General features: G+C 40.8%; 1 protein-coding gene across 2 annotated transcripts in view; it reads right to left on the reverse strand.

Moving 5' to 3' along the window:
- ARSB (arylsulfatase B) overlaps positions 1-15,278 on the reverse strand; it is a 187,018-nt gene that overhangs the window by 139,821 nt on the left and 31,919 nt on the right. For both annotated transcript variants that reach the window (XM_060093083.1, XM_060093084.1), the window contains exon 4: positions 8,966-9,173. In XM_060093083.1, the coding sequence (XP_059949066.1) occupies positions 8,966-9,173 (208 nt within the window). The remainder of the gene's footprint in view (positions 1-8,965; positions 9,174-15,278) is intronic.

The following is a 15,278-nucleotide window of genomic DNA, read 5'->3' on the forward strand; positions in this document are numbered from 1 at the left end:
TGGTTGCCTACTGTGCATTTGCGTCTATAACTGGGGTGACCTGACTTTACTCCAGCCCCTTCCTCCTGCTGTGACTGTGGTTCCCACGTGATTATTTTTATGTAGAACCTCCTTTTCACCTTGCTTCATCCTCCAGTGCAGCCTGTCCAACCTAACAGTCCCCTCGCCTCCACAGGGACTTTTGGCTCTAATGAGCTCTGTGAGAAATGTACAATATAAGAAATGGATCCATTTTAAATGTGACCTTTAAAATGGAGTGCAAAACAAGAGGCGAAAGTAAACCCAAACAAATTGGAAAGTTTGTAATTTAGTCAATAAGTATGCTCAGTTCAATATATATTTTCCATTAAGTATAAACTCAGGGAAAGGCCACTTCTCATAGAAGTGTGAAAGTAAAGATTATTTCATGTTTCTCATGCTAAGAAATTCATAACATCAATAATACAATATTATAGTATATAAGTAGAATTATGATAAAACATGGAAGATCTGATAAACATAGGCATTGATAAGCATCTTTGCCTTAGACTCTGGGCTTGTGGATTCAATGGTTTGTCATAGAGAATACAAACGCAAGACTTTGTTCTGGGGGCCTCTAAAATGTATTATTATTTTCTCTCAATAAAATAATCAACAAATCCATATGCATTACTGCCTATTACTAATAAAACGTTAAAGTGATCCGACATGCTTTTAGCATGGACATTAACATGAAAATTCTAAAGAGGTGAAATGGGTTAATGACCTCTGGCTAGGGAGAAGATGGTCCTCGGCTCATAGTTTTGAGCTATGTGTTGTTATTCCCCTCTATGGTAGTTGTGTTGAAAAAAGCACTATTTGCAAAGAGAAAGCCAGTGTGGATCCACTATATCACTTATTCACTTAACAGGTTTTCCTTAGCTTTGTCAGAAATGCATTTAAGAGTTTGAAGAACTTAGTGAGATTGATTTGCCAGCATCAAATTACTTTGTTCCTGGCACAGAATTTCTATAATATTTATAAGTCTGCCAACTGCCTAACAAGTACATTTAAACTGTGAAGGAGTTCTCCATTTGTTGGTACCAGTTTTGAAGGGAATTCAACATACGAGGGAGAAAGGGATATAAGATTTAGGGGAATTAGTTAAGAATCTTTAGAGCTCTAAGATATTAAATCACACATAATTTTGTGAAAGATAATCAGATAATAAATGTTAAAAGTTTAGGCTCTGGAATAAATTACTCTGTTTGTTCAAGTAGAGATGTGTGATCAAACAGGATCTGGTCAGGGTTCCTCTATGGTGGTGCTACTGGGTTCTGTCTCTCTCTATTCTTCACTAGGTAAATTCCCAGGGTTTGAATAAGTTACCTTAGATCAAAAGTTCTCAAATTTCCCTATACAGAAGAATCACCTGGATTACTGTTAAAAATAAAGATTCCTGGGCCCAGATCCCAGGGTTTCTGATTTCATTCATTTAGGTTTTGATTTAGTAAGTCTGTAATAGAGTCTGAGAAATTGTATTTTTAAAAACTGAGATGAGGGCTTCCCTGGTGGCGCAGTGGTTGAGAGTCCACCTGCCGATGCAGAGGACACGGATTCGTGCCCCGGTCCGGGAGGATCCCACATGCCGCGGAGCGGCTGGGCCCGTGAGCCATGGCTGCTGGGTCTGCGCGTCCGGAGCCTGTGCTCCGCAACGGGAGAGGCCACAACAGTGAGAGGCCCGCGTACCGCAAAAAAAAAAAAACAACAAAAAAAAACTGAGATGAAATTCACATATCATAAAATTAACCATTTTAGTGTGTTCAATTCAGTAACCTTTAGTACACCCACAATGTTGTGCAGCCGTCACCTCAGCAAGTTCATATTTTTTATTTATTTTTATTTTTTTTTTGCGGTACGCGGGCCTTTCACTGCTGTGGCCTCTCCCGTTGCGGAGCAACCGGCTCCGGACGCGCAGGCTCAGCGGCCATGGCTCATGGGCCCAGACGCTCCGCGGCATGTGGGATCTTCCCAGACCGGGGCACAAACCCGTGTCCCCTGCATCGGCAGGCAGACTCTCAACCACTGCGCCACTAGGGAAGCCCAAAAGAAGATTTTTTAAAAAGTGTCTTCAAACATCTGCCCCTGAAAAATATATGCCTTTACCTCTCCCTTTCACTAAATATAAGTGTGATACCAAGAAGCTAGTATATGTCAGGGTTTTCTATACTACTGGATTCAACAGTTATTTGTTTGGATGCACCCAGTATTTTTATGCTTGTGAAGAAGAGCAATGCCAAGTGAAGTAAAGTGAGAGAACTGGAAAAAATGAATCACCATTCTGTAACCAGCCAGATCCAGGGCTTGTTTCCTTGGGTTTTAATCACATTATTATAGCACATTATTAAATTCAACTTCAGGCAATGAAATTGTCAATAAACACAGAAAAAGTGTCTAGAGGAAATTAGGTTTGTCCTTATAGTCAAACTCTCCTCTAAATGTAAGTGAAAATGGTTATTCTGATAAGAGTTAATATAAACATTATAATAGCTGCAGAAAGATGTTGAGATCAATCGTTGTTTTCTCTTCAAGGTTTTAGACTCAGTTTTCCTAGTTTTAATTCATGATCAAGTTGCTCCAGAGTTGGCTCTAATTTTAGCTCATTTTTTACTCAGGGTTAGATTTCTGTGAATATTCCTGGAGTTTAGCAACTATAAAGCTCAGATGAGGTGATAGAAGCCCAGGTTAAAATGGTATCTTCCTAATGGCCGTTAGTGCTGCTTCTCTTAGCCAATACTCTGCTAAAATTACATAGACATAGAATAAGATGAATAACATCACGTTGTGATGAGTTAGAATAAGATGAAAATTCATTACAATGTGAGAAATCAGGATTCACAGACAATCTGTAATGTCAGAGAGAACCCTGGAGAAATTTCCATAAGCTGTAGGGCTGGAGAAGTTGAGCTGAAGAAACGAGGGCTGGTCTACCCTCTCTGCCTCGACGTGGAGCCACTCGCCTACCTGAAAAGAGGCAGGAAGGCAGCCCAGGAGGGGACAGTGCTCATATCTGACATGACCAGAGCATCACTACCTCTTCAACTTCCTATCTGCAGTGAGAGATCACAACTCCCAGAGAAGAGTGGGCAGAAGAAAGGGCCTGGCAGTGGGGCACACTGCCCTGGCAAATGCTCCCTTAAGTAAAGCCCTGAAGGTGTGGAGACAGGAAGAATCTGGTAGCCATGCCAAAGAAGCAGCCTGAAGATAAGAAAATGTTAAGTAGGTCAGTCAGGGTCACTGGAGTGTAGGACACTCAATGCCTAAAAGCCACTGGGAACAGAGTGAGTTGTGTGCATCAACCTGACCCCAAGCTATAGATTTGAGAAGGAATTAACCAGGGGACAGTGACCAGAGGCCAAGAGATGGCCATGCACTCTGGGCGGATAGATCCTCGACTGCTTACACTCAGAGGAAGAGTATATAGCTGGAAATGATTTACTATGGAAATGACGATTTTAGAAAAGTTCTATTCGGAAAGATTCAGGAAAATCATGGGTTTTATGAATAGAAGTGTAGAAAGCCAAAAAGTAGAGATTAGGGACAATGGGATGAGACCGAAGGAAAAGATGAGATGTAAAAGCACAGCTGATTCGGTGTAACAGGTACTGACCTCAAGTTGATCTGAGTGTGAATTCTCCTCTTCCATCTATTAGATGTATGGCTCTTAGTCTGTTCGGCAGCTATAACAAAATACCATGGACTGGGTGGCTTATAAACAACAGCAGTTTATTTCTCACAGCTCTGGAAGCTGGGAAGTTCAAGGTCAAGGCACCAGTATAGTCACCTTCTGGTGAGAATCCTCTCCTGGTTCACCGCCAACATCTTCTCACTGTGTCCTCACACGGAGGAAGGGGCTAGAGATCTCTCTGGTGTCTCTTTTGTAAAAGCACTAATCCCATTCATGAGGGGTCCTCCCTCATGACCTAATTACCTCCCAAGGGCCCCCACCTTCCAACACCACCACATATGAATTTGGGGGGAACACAAACAGTCAGACCATAGCAGTAGACTTGGGCAAATCACTTAACCTCTTTAAATTTTGGTTTCTTCATTTTTAAAGTAGGGATAAAGAAACCCATTTCACAATGCTACTTGGAACTTTCATGATTAAAACATGATTAACAATGAGAAAGTATAGGAAAAGCACTAGAAAGGCCTGGGATGCAGTAAATATTTAATAACCAGTAGTCATTATTATTACTAACAAACTTAAAAGAAAAAAGAACTGATTGAGGCAAAGAAAGGATTGCAAAGGTGCCAAAAATACTATCAATAGTAATGTCCACTGGAGATATTAAAAAGCAGCATTGTAATGCAAAAGAGCTCCAGCAGACTGAGACAAAGGATGAAAAACTGAAACTGATGAAAGAAAAGCTGAGTCAGTAATTCAACCTACTAATTAATTTTTGAGAATTAAATCAAACAGAACAAAAGCAATAAGCTAAAATATGAACAAGGAAGACTTCCTGGAGTGAAAAATAATCTCAGCATGCAGATCAAAGGGCTCACTGTATTTCAGGCAAAATTAATTTTAAAATATTTTAAAGACCCACACCCCTAGATATAATTAAGCAAAGAATTTAAACTATGGAGATAATGTTTTTAAGCCTCCTAAAATGGTTCCAGGGACCAGCTTACCAGAGGGATCTTTCAAACAATCTGCAAAGTGTTCCAGAGCATAGAAAAAGATGGAAAAACTTCCAAAGTATTTTACGACATGTATATAACCAATACAACAAAACCCAACAGGGAGAAAAGAAACCACCTACTCCACTTTTACTCTTAAATCAATGCAAATCTTCTAAATAAAACCCTAGAAAACTGAATCCAGCAGTATAATTAAAATACATATGCACTATAAAGTTGGATTTAGCTCAACAAAGCAAAGATGGTCCAAGACTAATATATGTATTAATATATCAAACTGTCAGAATAGGGCAACCCAATTATAAGGTAATCCCCATTTTCTCAGTGTAAAGCTCCAAAAATTATTTTTGCCGACTTGAATAAATATTATGGATATTTATGAAATAGTCAACTATCTATTTAAAATATATCTATGTATAAACGTTTGAAATCATATAATAAAAGAGATATACAGATCTTAAAATATTGCTTTTTTCCACCTTCACTTATCACGAAAAAACTGTATTCCACCTCTCCCCATGCACACTTGACATCAGTATCTGTTGTCACGGGAGCCACCCTGAGACGTTTAACAGTTTTCCAGAGCTACCATTTTCACTTCTGTCTGAGTACTTCTCAGTCTACGTATGATACATCAATCCATATATACATTAATTTCAGGATATAATTTATCCTTAAATTGTTTAATTGTGATATCTACAACAAAGGCCTGTTTCACAAATTTATAACTTCCAATTCTTAAAACAGTGAGGTCATTCCCCAGGAATAATGACTAAATCAGTATTAAATGTCTTGGACTCCTTTTTAATTGATTCTTTCCAGTGACCTCTATAAGCATTCAATACCAGCACTGATCAAAGTGCTTTACCAGGCTGTTCAAAATAAAGGAAATTGAAAACGACTCTTGGACTATGAGAGAACTTGTAAGGACTTAAGTATAAGATGTTGCCCTATTTTCTGAAGGGTAGGTTTTTTGGGTAAAACATATGTTATCTATACTCAATCTTTTTCACAGCAGGACACACTTAGAAAATTATAGTATTTGTATAGCACTAAAGCAACTGAAAAAGGCTGGTCAGGATGGATGCTACCCTGTCCCTGCCTAGGCTTCTCAACAAATCAAAATTGCAGCACACCTCGGGGAAAGCACGGCTATATCTTGAGGTCCAGTAAGAACTTCCAGATCATCGTGTCAGAGGCAGAAAGGGTGACACCTGGCTCTGCCTGGCTGTGTAACCTTAGGCAAGTTACTTAGTCTCTTTGTGCTTCAGTTCTCACATCTGCAAGATGGGATAATAAGAGTCCCCAGAGAATTATTGTGAGGATTAACTGAACTAATTCATGTAAAGCACTTAGAACCATGTCCCACACATGGTAAGTACTCAGTAAATGCTACGTTCCATAACCATGCCTAATTACAAGCAAAACAAAACAAAACAACTCTTTTAAAAATCTATAAGTAGTACCCAGATTAATTCCTCAACGTGTCACCTCATACTTCTCACACAGTCACTTTACAGTAAAACTTACCAGATGACAAGTCCTGACCTCACCCTTGGAGTTTCCAATCAAATTTTTGGGTTTTAGCCAAGGATCACTAGGGGTCTGAAAAACCCTCCTTCATGAAAGACAGACCAAAACAAAGATACAAATGACCTTAGAAGAGAAAGAGACAAAGTTGGGAGTACAAGCAAACTTAAAAATATATACAATATTGTGAAGCAACTATACTCTGACAAAAATTTTTTAAAAAGTAAAAAAAAATACATGTATGTATATACCTAATACCCACATATATGTATATGTATACACTTACCTACATTACACATTCACACATATATATATATAATTAATGCTTAAAAGCACAGGCTTTGGAGAAATAAATTATTACATTTATAAAATAAAAACAAACTTTACAAAAAAGGAGTTATCAGAAAACAGGAAAGAGTTTTTGACAATTAAAAAATATGGTGGTTTCTGCTACTGGGCATATGCCCTGAGAAAAACATATTTCAAAAAGATACATCCACCCCAGAGACTTTCCTGGTGGCGCAGTGGTTGAGAATTCGTCAGCTAATGCAGGGGACATGTGTTCGATCCCTGATCCAGGAAGATCCCACATGCTGCGAAGCAACTAAGCCTGTTCACCACAACTACTGAGCCTGCGCTCTAGAGCCCACAAGCCACAACTACTTAGCCCGCACACCACAACTACTGAAGCCCGTGCACTCTACAGCCAGCACACCACAACTACTGAGCCTGCGTGCGGCAACTACTGAGCCCAAGTGCTACAACTACAGAAGCCCGCGGGCCTAGAGCCTCTGCTCCACAACAAGAGAAGCCACAGCAACGAGAAGCCCGTACACTGCAACGAAGAGAAGCCCCGCTCACCGTAACTAGAGAAAGCCCACGTGCAGCAACAAAGACCCAAGGCAGCCAAAAATAAATCAATAAATAATAATAAAATAAAAAACAAAAAAATATACATGTACCCCAATGTTCATTGCAGCACCATGTACAATAGCCAGGATATGGAAACAACCTAAATGTCCATCTACAGATGAATGGATAAAGAAGATGTGGTACATATATACAATGGAATATTACTCAGACATAAAAAGTAATGAAATTGGGTCATTTGTAGTGATATGGATGAACCTAGAGTCTGTCATACAGAGTGAAGTAAGTCAGAAAGAGAAAAATGAATATCGTATACTAATGCATATATATGGAATCTAGAAAAATGGTACCGATGAACCTATTTGCAGGGCAGGAAAAGAGACGCAGATGTAGAGAACGGACTTGTGGACACAGGCGGGGAAGGGAAGGGTGAGACGAATTGAGAGAGTAGCATTGACATATATACACTACCATGTGTAAAATAGCTAGCTAGTGAGAAGCTGCTGTATAGCACAGGGAGCTCAGCTCGGTGCTCTGTGATGACCTAGAGGGGTGGGATGGCAGCGGGGTGGGAGGGAGGCTCAAGGGAGGGGATATATGTATACATATAGTTGATTCACTTTGTTCTATAGCAGAAACTAACACAACATTGTAAAGCAATTATGCTCCAATAAAAAAATAAAACAGACTTGAAAAAAATGGCGGTTGCAGTGAATTCAATAGAATGATTAGAGAATAATGATAAGGAAATTTCCCAAGTAGTAGAAGAAAAATAAAGAAAATAGGGGAGGAAAAAAACTAAGAAAATTAGAGGATTGATCCAATACCAAAATAACAGGAGTTTTGTACAGAGAGAATAGGAGAAAGGTGGGATGGAGGGCCAAACAATTCTGAAATAAAGAACACAAGGAGGGCCTCCCTGGTGGCGCAAGTGGTTGAGAGTCCACCTGCCGATGCAGGGGATACGGGTTCGTGCCCCGGTCTGGGAGGATCCCATGTGCCGCGGAGCGGCTGGGCCCGTGAGCCATGGCCGCTGAGCCTGCGCGTCCGGAGCCTGCGCGTCCGGAGCCTGTGCTCCGCAACGGGGGAGGCCACAACAGTGAGAGGCCCGCATACCGCAAAAAAAAAAAAAAAAAAAAAGAACACAAGGAAATTTCCCATAACAAAAGGATCTGCATTTTCAGAAGGAAAGTGCTCTCTGAATACTCAGCATAATGAATAAACCACGATCTACACCCAAAGCACATCATAGGGAAATTTTAGAAAACTATGTCTAATGAGAAGGGGGAAAAAAACACACATATATAACAGATTAGGAATCAGAATGACATTGCCGTAAAGAAAATGATTTTTCAAAAATTTTTTCTCCCTTTTGTTTTTTCTATAATCAGTGATGTATGACTTTATTGTCAGAAAATTTTAATATTAAAAAATCTATACTTGGAGACTCTAGCCTAGATTTAAATGGTTCCATTTCTTAAGTGTCTTCATAATGTCACCATCTGCCTCTGCACTGATACAGAGACCCCTCTAGTCAGCGGAAGTCCTCTTCATAGAGGATGCCTGGGCTGTAGAGATTGCTGGGAACAAGTCAGTCCAGGGATTCACTGCCCAGCTGCCCTGCATAGGAGTGTTGTCCACTCACACTTACTCAGTTACTGAGAGCTTGTTTTCAAGCATACTCCCAGAATATATTGATATCTGAAGGAAGACGGGAGAAGGCTCATAATTCTTTTTCCTTAGACACATTTTTCTATCCATTATTATCATGTCTCCACTCTTGCACTTAGCATTTATTTTAATAAGGAACTGCTAAATGTTCCAATTTATCTTCATTCCATTTATTGAATATTATGTCCTAGGCTCTGCCAAGAGATGATTTTCCTATTGATGGACTTACCTGTGGAGAAGATGAACACCGTGTTGTTCCAGAGCCCACGGCTTTTTAAGGCTGTGGTGACATTTCCCACTGCTTCATCCATGAGGGACACCATTCCTGCATAGTAATGCCTATTCTTATCTTGGATAAAGTCGTATGGCTTCAGGTATTCCCCGGGGACCTGAAGGGGCTCGTGGACAGACTGGAGAGCAAGGTAGAGGAACAGAGGCTGGAAAGAGAGTTTGTGCAAATCAGTTAAGAGGGCTTGGAAGCATTAAATATATAGAGAGAAGCCCAGATTTATCAGTTAATAAAAGTAATATTCAGACAACCCACAAACTGGGTTAGAAATATTTGTAAGTCATATATCAGATAAGGGACTTGTATCTAGAATATATTAAGAACTCTTACAACTCAATAATAAAACTCAACTAACCCAACTACAAAATGGGCAAAGTATCTGAATAGATGTTTCTCCAAAGGAGATATACAAACGGCCAATAAGCACATGAAAAGATACTCTGCATCATTAGTCTTTAGGGAAATGCAAATAAAAACCACACTGACATACCACTTCACACCCACTAGGAGGGTTATAATTTTAAAAATAGAAAATCAGAAGTGTTGGTGAGGATGTGGAAAAACTGAAACCCCCATTCATTGCTGATGGGGATGTAAAATGGTGCAGCCAGTTTGAAAAACAACTTGGCAGTTCCTGAAATTGTTAAAGATATAGTTACCATATGAGTCAGCATTTCCATTCCTAGAAAAACAAAAGCATAAATCCACACAAAAACTTGTACATGGATGATCACAGTGGCATTATTCATAATAGCCAAAAAGTGGAAACAACTAAAATGTCCACCAGTTGATGAATGGATTAACAAAATGTGGTATATTTTCAGCAATATACAGCAATAAAAGGAATATGATGCAGCCGCAAAAAGGAATGAAGTACTGACACACCCTACAACATAGATGCACCTTGAAAACATTATGTTAAGTGACAGAAACCAATCACAAAGATCATGTTTTGTACTATTCCATTCATATACAATGTCCAGAATAGGTAAATCTATGGAAACAGAAAGTAGATTAGTGGTTGCCTGAAGCTGTAGGGAGTTGTGGGGGAGAGGAGGGATGAGCGACTTCTAACAGGTACAAGACTTCTTTTGGGGGCAGTGAAAATGTTCTAAACTTAGACTGCGGTGATGGTCACACAACTCTGTGAATTTACTATTGAACTGTGTACTTTAAATGGGTGAATTTTATGAAAATAAAACTTGAGTTCTAAAATGGCCTAGAAAGCTCTGATCAAACAAATAATAATAATAATACCAATAATTCTGTCTCATGTAATACTCAAAACTACCTTGCTACACCCATTTTACAGGTAAGTTAACTGAGGCTTAGAAAGGTTATATGACTTGCACAAGTTCATATTAATTGCAGAGCAATTTCCTATTGGAAACCCCACTATTACAGTGTGGCTATGTCCCAATAGATGGGTTAGCTTTCTGCTTTAGCTGAAAAATAAGTTACCACCTTTTAGGAGAGGTTTAAGGATTGTTTATATTTTTATAAGAAAACAAGTGAACACCATGCCTTGTTAGTCTTTGATCTAGGACCAAACATAAGGCCAATTTAATTCCTGGAAACTAAGGAGTATGATACATTGATTCTATTTTACCTCTTATCCAATTTACAGAATTTAATGTTAGTGATATTCTGAGTCAGCCTCTTCCTCTTAATGAGTCTTTCTGAAGGCTCTCTTCACTGTGCTCCTATAGAATTCTTTAATGAATTGAAAACCCTCAAAGAGACAACAACTGGCTCAACCCAAGAGTAAAAACATAATTCTGTTGGAGTATTTGAGGCATTTAAATCTCATAAAGGAATGGGGAAAAGTTAGAATGCAGACTGGGAGGTGGGTCCATATTTCATTCATTACTGTTGATAAATTGTTTTAAATTACATATTACACATCACTGTGATACAGTAATGGGTATACATATACAGAACTCAAATAGACACCCAAGACAGTAATTTTTTTTTTTTTTTTTTTTTTTTTTTTTGAGGTATGTGGGCCTCTCACTGTTGTGGCCTCTCCCATTGCGGAGCACAGGCTCCGGACGCGCAGGCTCAAAGGCCATGGCTCACGGGCCCAGCCGCTCCGCAGCATGTGGGATCTTCCCGGACCGGAGCACGAACCCGTATCCCCTGCATTGGCAGGCGGACTCTCAACCACTGCGCCACCAGGGAAGCCCCCAAGACAGTAATTTTTAGTTCAGATCTTTGGAACTTAGAAACACCTTTTCCCAAAAATCAAATGTTCAAAATGGCTGTTCAATATCAAAGACATCACTTTAAAACCTATTTTACTAAGGAGGCAGGTGATGGAATAAAAACCATGATGATGTAGACCCTAGGCTTCGTTTGTACATTGTTTCCATGGGAACACATTCCAAATTCTAACTCCAAAAGGCAACACTAACCACTCTGACAGGCTTTAGCTCTGCCTCTGCTGCTCCTTGACACACGCACGTTCTCCTCCAGCCACACAAGTCACACTGAAAAGTCCGTGTTCCTCCAGACCATGGTGAAGGGAAGCCCAGCAGATGCCCCACCCAGGTGGGGAGCAAGACACCTGAGCTAAGATGTTCGGAGGGGAAAGGATGTGCAGGGGCATCCAGGACCTGCCAGCGCGGTGAGGTTCTGCAGTGGGAACTGCCGTCTGGATCTTCAGCGCTAGACCAAGCCCATGCACCAGCCACCAGCCAAGGTCTGGATGGGGATGGATTAAAAATTGGAAAGTGGGCTTCCCTGGTGGCGCAGTGGTTGAGGGTCCGCCTGCCGATGCAGGGGACATGGGTTCGTGCCCCGGTACGGGAAGATCCCACATGCCATGGAGCGGCTAGGCCCGTGAGCCATGGCGGCTGAGCCTGCGCATCCGGAGCCTGTGCTCCACAACGGGAGAGGCCACAACAGTGAGAGGCCCGCGTACTGCAAAAAAAAAAAAAAAAAAAATTGGAAAGCTACAACAATTTGCAACCCACATAAAGTTTTAAAAATCAGGAAATGTCACATGAAAACCTGTTTTGTTTAGTTTTTTTATTTTCTTGAAAAATCAGAACTTCTGACAACTCCAGGTCCACACTCCATCTGACAACAAATGGCTGGAGTATGAGAAACAGAGACCCCCGGCCTCCCCCAAGGGCTCTGTGATTTTCTAGTCCCCCCACTGCCCTACCTGAATGACTTCATTTATTTAGGATAGCAGCCTGGCCCTTGTCAACATTAGACTTTGTGACCCTGGTCTGGATTCTCTACAGTGGACAGGGGTGGAGAAATGAGAACGGGAGCTCACTGTTTCAGGAGAAAGTGCTCACCCAGGCCATTATGGGCAACTCGGCAGCTCCCGTGGTTAAGGAGAGAAAGGGGAAGGAAGGCAGGTCATTTCTAGCCAACAAGTGATCCCTGGAGGTGATAGCTGGGGAGGGTGGTGGAGGAGAGATCTCATAACCACTCTGGGGAAAAAATAATGTTTCTGGAACCATCATTAAAGGGTCTTATAAATATTCAGTGTGGAAATCATTCTACACACTTTGTTAAATATAGCAAGAAATTACCTGAAAACCTTTCCTGTAATTATTCTTTAGTGGTTGAAGACATGACCGTCGCTCTTGAGGGATTAAAATGATAATACTACAACAATTCCCCCATTTTTCCAGTGGTCAGGCTCCTGCTAGTTCAAACAGAAGGGGCATAACTGAGAAGGGAAAATGAAAACAACCCCTGGGAGATGCAGTCTTCCCTGGCCTATGACTGTTACAGGCCCTGCAAAGGCCTCGTGCTACCTGCCAACTAGACTTACAGATAAAGGTGATTCTTGAACAAAACAAGTTGTCTTTTTCCCATTTCGTCAACAGTGATCTAGGACTATTTAGTGTATGGGCAAACATCCTTGCACACATCAGTATGGTTCTGGGTCACCAGGAGTCAGAATGATAAACAGAGTAGCCCATTTAATGAGGTGAGGACCAATGTACCACATTTTAGAGTATTTCCATCCAATATTGTAAAAATAAAGTTTCAGCTCTCACAAGGTGAACTTTATTCATGGAACAACTCATTTGCCAACAGTGCTAGATGTGAAACATTTCTATACTACTTTTAAATTGAAAAAAAAAAAATTAACAGAGTACTCTTCTTAGTACCACATGGTAGCCCAGTGGAAATAACAATTAACTCGGGCCCTCAGGTTCTCCACCACAGTCAGGAACCCGCCTGCAGCCTCTTGTCCTAAGACCCTCCCAGTATACAGCTGTAGCCAATTTCCCCACACCTGCCAACCTCAGCTCACTGTTAGCCCAAAGAGAGCAGTCATTATTATTATGCTGTCTACTGACTTGCGTTCCAACTTAATGGAGCCTTGGCCTTTGGAGACTTTCAGGCCCATTCTGACCTTACTGACATCCTGATTCAAAACACCAAAGTCGGGCTTCCCTGGTGGAGCAGTGGTTGAGAGCCCGCCTGCCGATGCAGGGGACACTGGTTCGTGCTCCGGTCCGGGAAGATCCCACATGCCGCGGAGCGGCTGGGCCCGTGAACCATGGCCACTGAGCCTGCGCGTCCGGAGCCTGTGCTCCGCAACGGGAGAGGCCACAACAGTGAGAGAGGCCCGTGTACCGCAAAACAAAACAAACAAAAAAAACACCCCCAAAACACCAAAGTCCTGGACCCGAGTTTGATCTCCATAGATCTCCGGGTTTGTGCAGGACCTTGATCTCTCCCTTGGTCTTTCTTGGGTCCAGATCTCTGCTCTCACCAACCCAGTTACAGCTGCCACCTTTACACCAACCCTAGCTGTACGCCTTTCTTTAGGTCTGTAAATTGGAATCCTAAATGTGAATCATGACCAAATGTTTAGGTATTAAGTAAAAGTATGACATTATAACCTAAAGTTATTAGCATATTAAAATGGTGCTAAGGGTTCATTTCCCTTTCTCATTATGCTAATTCCAGTAAGGAAGAAAGCCTTAAATTCATTTCTTTAGTACATTTCCCTAATTTAAAGTATAACTTTTTAAAAAGCATATGGTATGTTTTTAGAGTGTTATTCTCTTTGACTTCCAAATTAAGACATTTCTTTCCAAATTGTGACAGGAAAAAGTAAGTGTCTACCACTAGAAAGTCACATTTGTTTTAAGAAGCTGCTAGTTAGATGAGGTATGAGAGAAAACATTTATTTTTATTCTGCAAAGTTTTGAGGGGGGCTATTTTTAACCAAACAATATTTTGTGAATGTGTTACTTTCACATTGTAGTATTAGTACTAAGGGAATTATCCTGTAGAAAAAAGAGAAAAGACATTCCTTCTTAACACTGTGCAATGGTTATTAGCAATATCTCCCTGAGTCCAGCACCAATTGTGTTTGTTACAAAATAGCTCCATATGCTTTTTTTCCCCAAGTGCTCTTTAAAACAGGCACGTTTTTAAGTCAGCTTGTGGATACTTTGTGTGTATTTCTTTAATGATTTCCATCTCAGAGCAAGTTGCCTATGTTACAGTCTGTAGATAGCACAGAGAAGTTAGAACAGAATTAGATTCAATGTTGGAATAAAATGATGAAAGTCCTGTAATTGGTGTGCTGCATCCTTTCATTGAGAATCGAAACTATAAACATTGGCATTTGCTGTCTTAAACTTTCTGGAGCCATTACTCAGCTATTGATTATTTCATTCATTTATGTCTATGCTTCAAACTTGACTTTGGGGATGCTGAAAAGGCTGGCTACTGCTTCGGAACATTTCAGTCACTGTAGGAAAATGACCACCTCTCACCCAGCAATTTCCATATTACCTATAAGCAGCACCATACTAATCACACGGGTTTGGGTGGCTTGTGAGCTCTTAGGGCCTACAGTTTTCCTCAGTTCCTGAGCCTTCCCGCCCCTACACCAGTTAAGACAGCCCACCCACCAGGAATGATTTCACCCCAGGTGCTTCCTCTTATTTGATTAATGTTATGGGCACTGGGAGAGAATACTCTATTGTTCCTTAATGGAAACTAATTTTTATTGTAGGCATCTTATACTTGTTGCATGATTAAATAGTGGTATATTGTGAACTTGTAAAGGGCAGCTGGCTTCTGCTTGCTTCTCTGTGCTTGAGAGGAATCGATAGTGACTGCACATCAGAATCACTGGTTGGAGGTAGGGGCGGAGGGATAATTAAATACCAGTGATAGGGTCCCATCCCGGACCAATAAATCACAATATTTGGAAGTGGTATTTCTTCTAAGCTTTCCAGATGATCCCAATATACTGTCATTG

This window comes from Mesoplodon densirostris, chromosome 3 (assembly GCF_025265405.1).
Source record: "Mesoplodon densirostris isolate mMesDen1 chromosome 3, mMesDen1 primary haplotype, whole genome shotgun sequence".
NCBI lineage: Eukaryota > Metazoa > Chordata > Mammalia > Artiodactyla > Ziphiidae > Mesoplodon > Mesoplodon densirostris.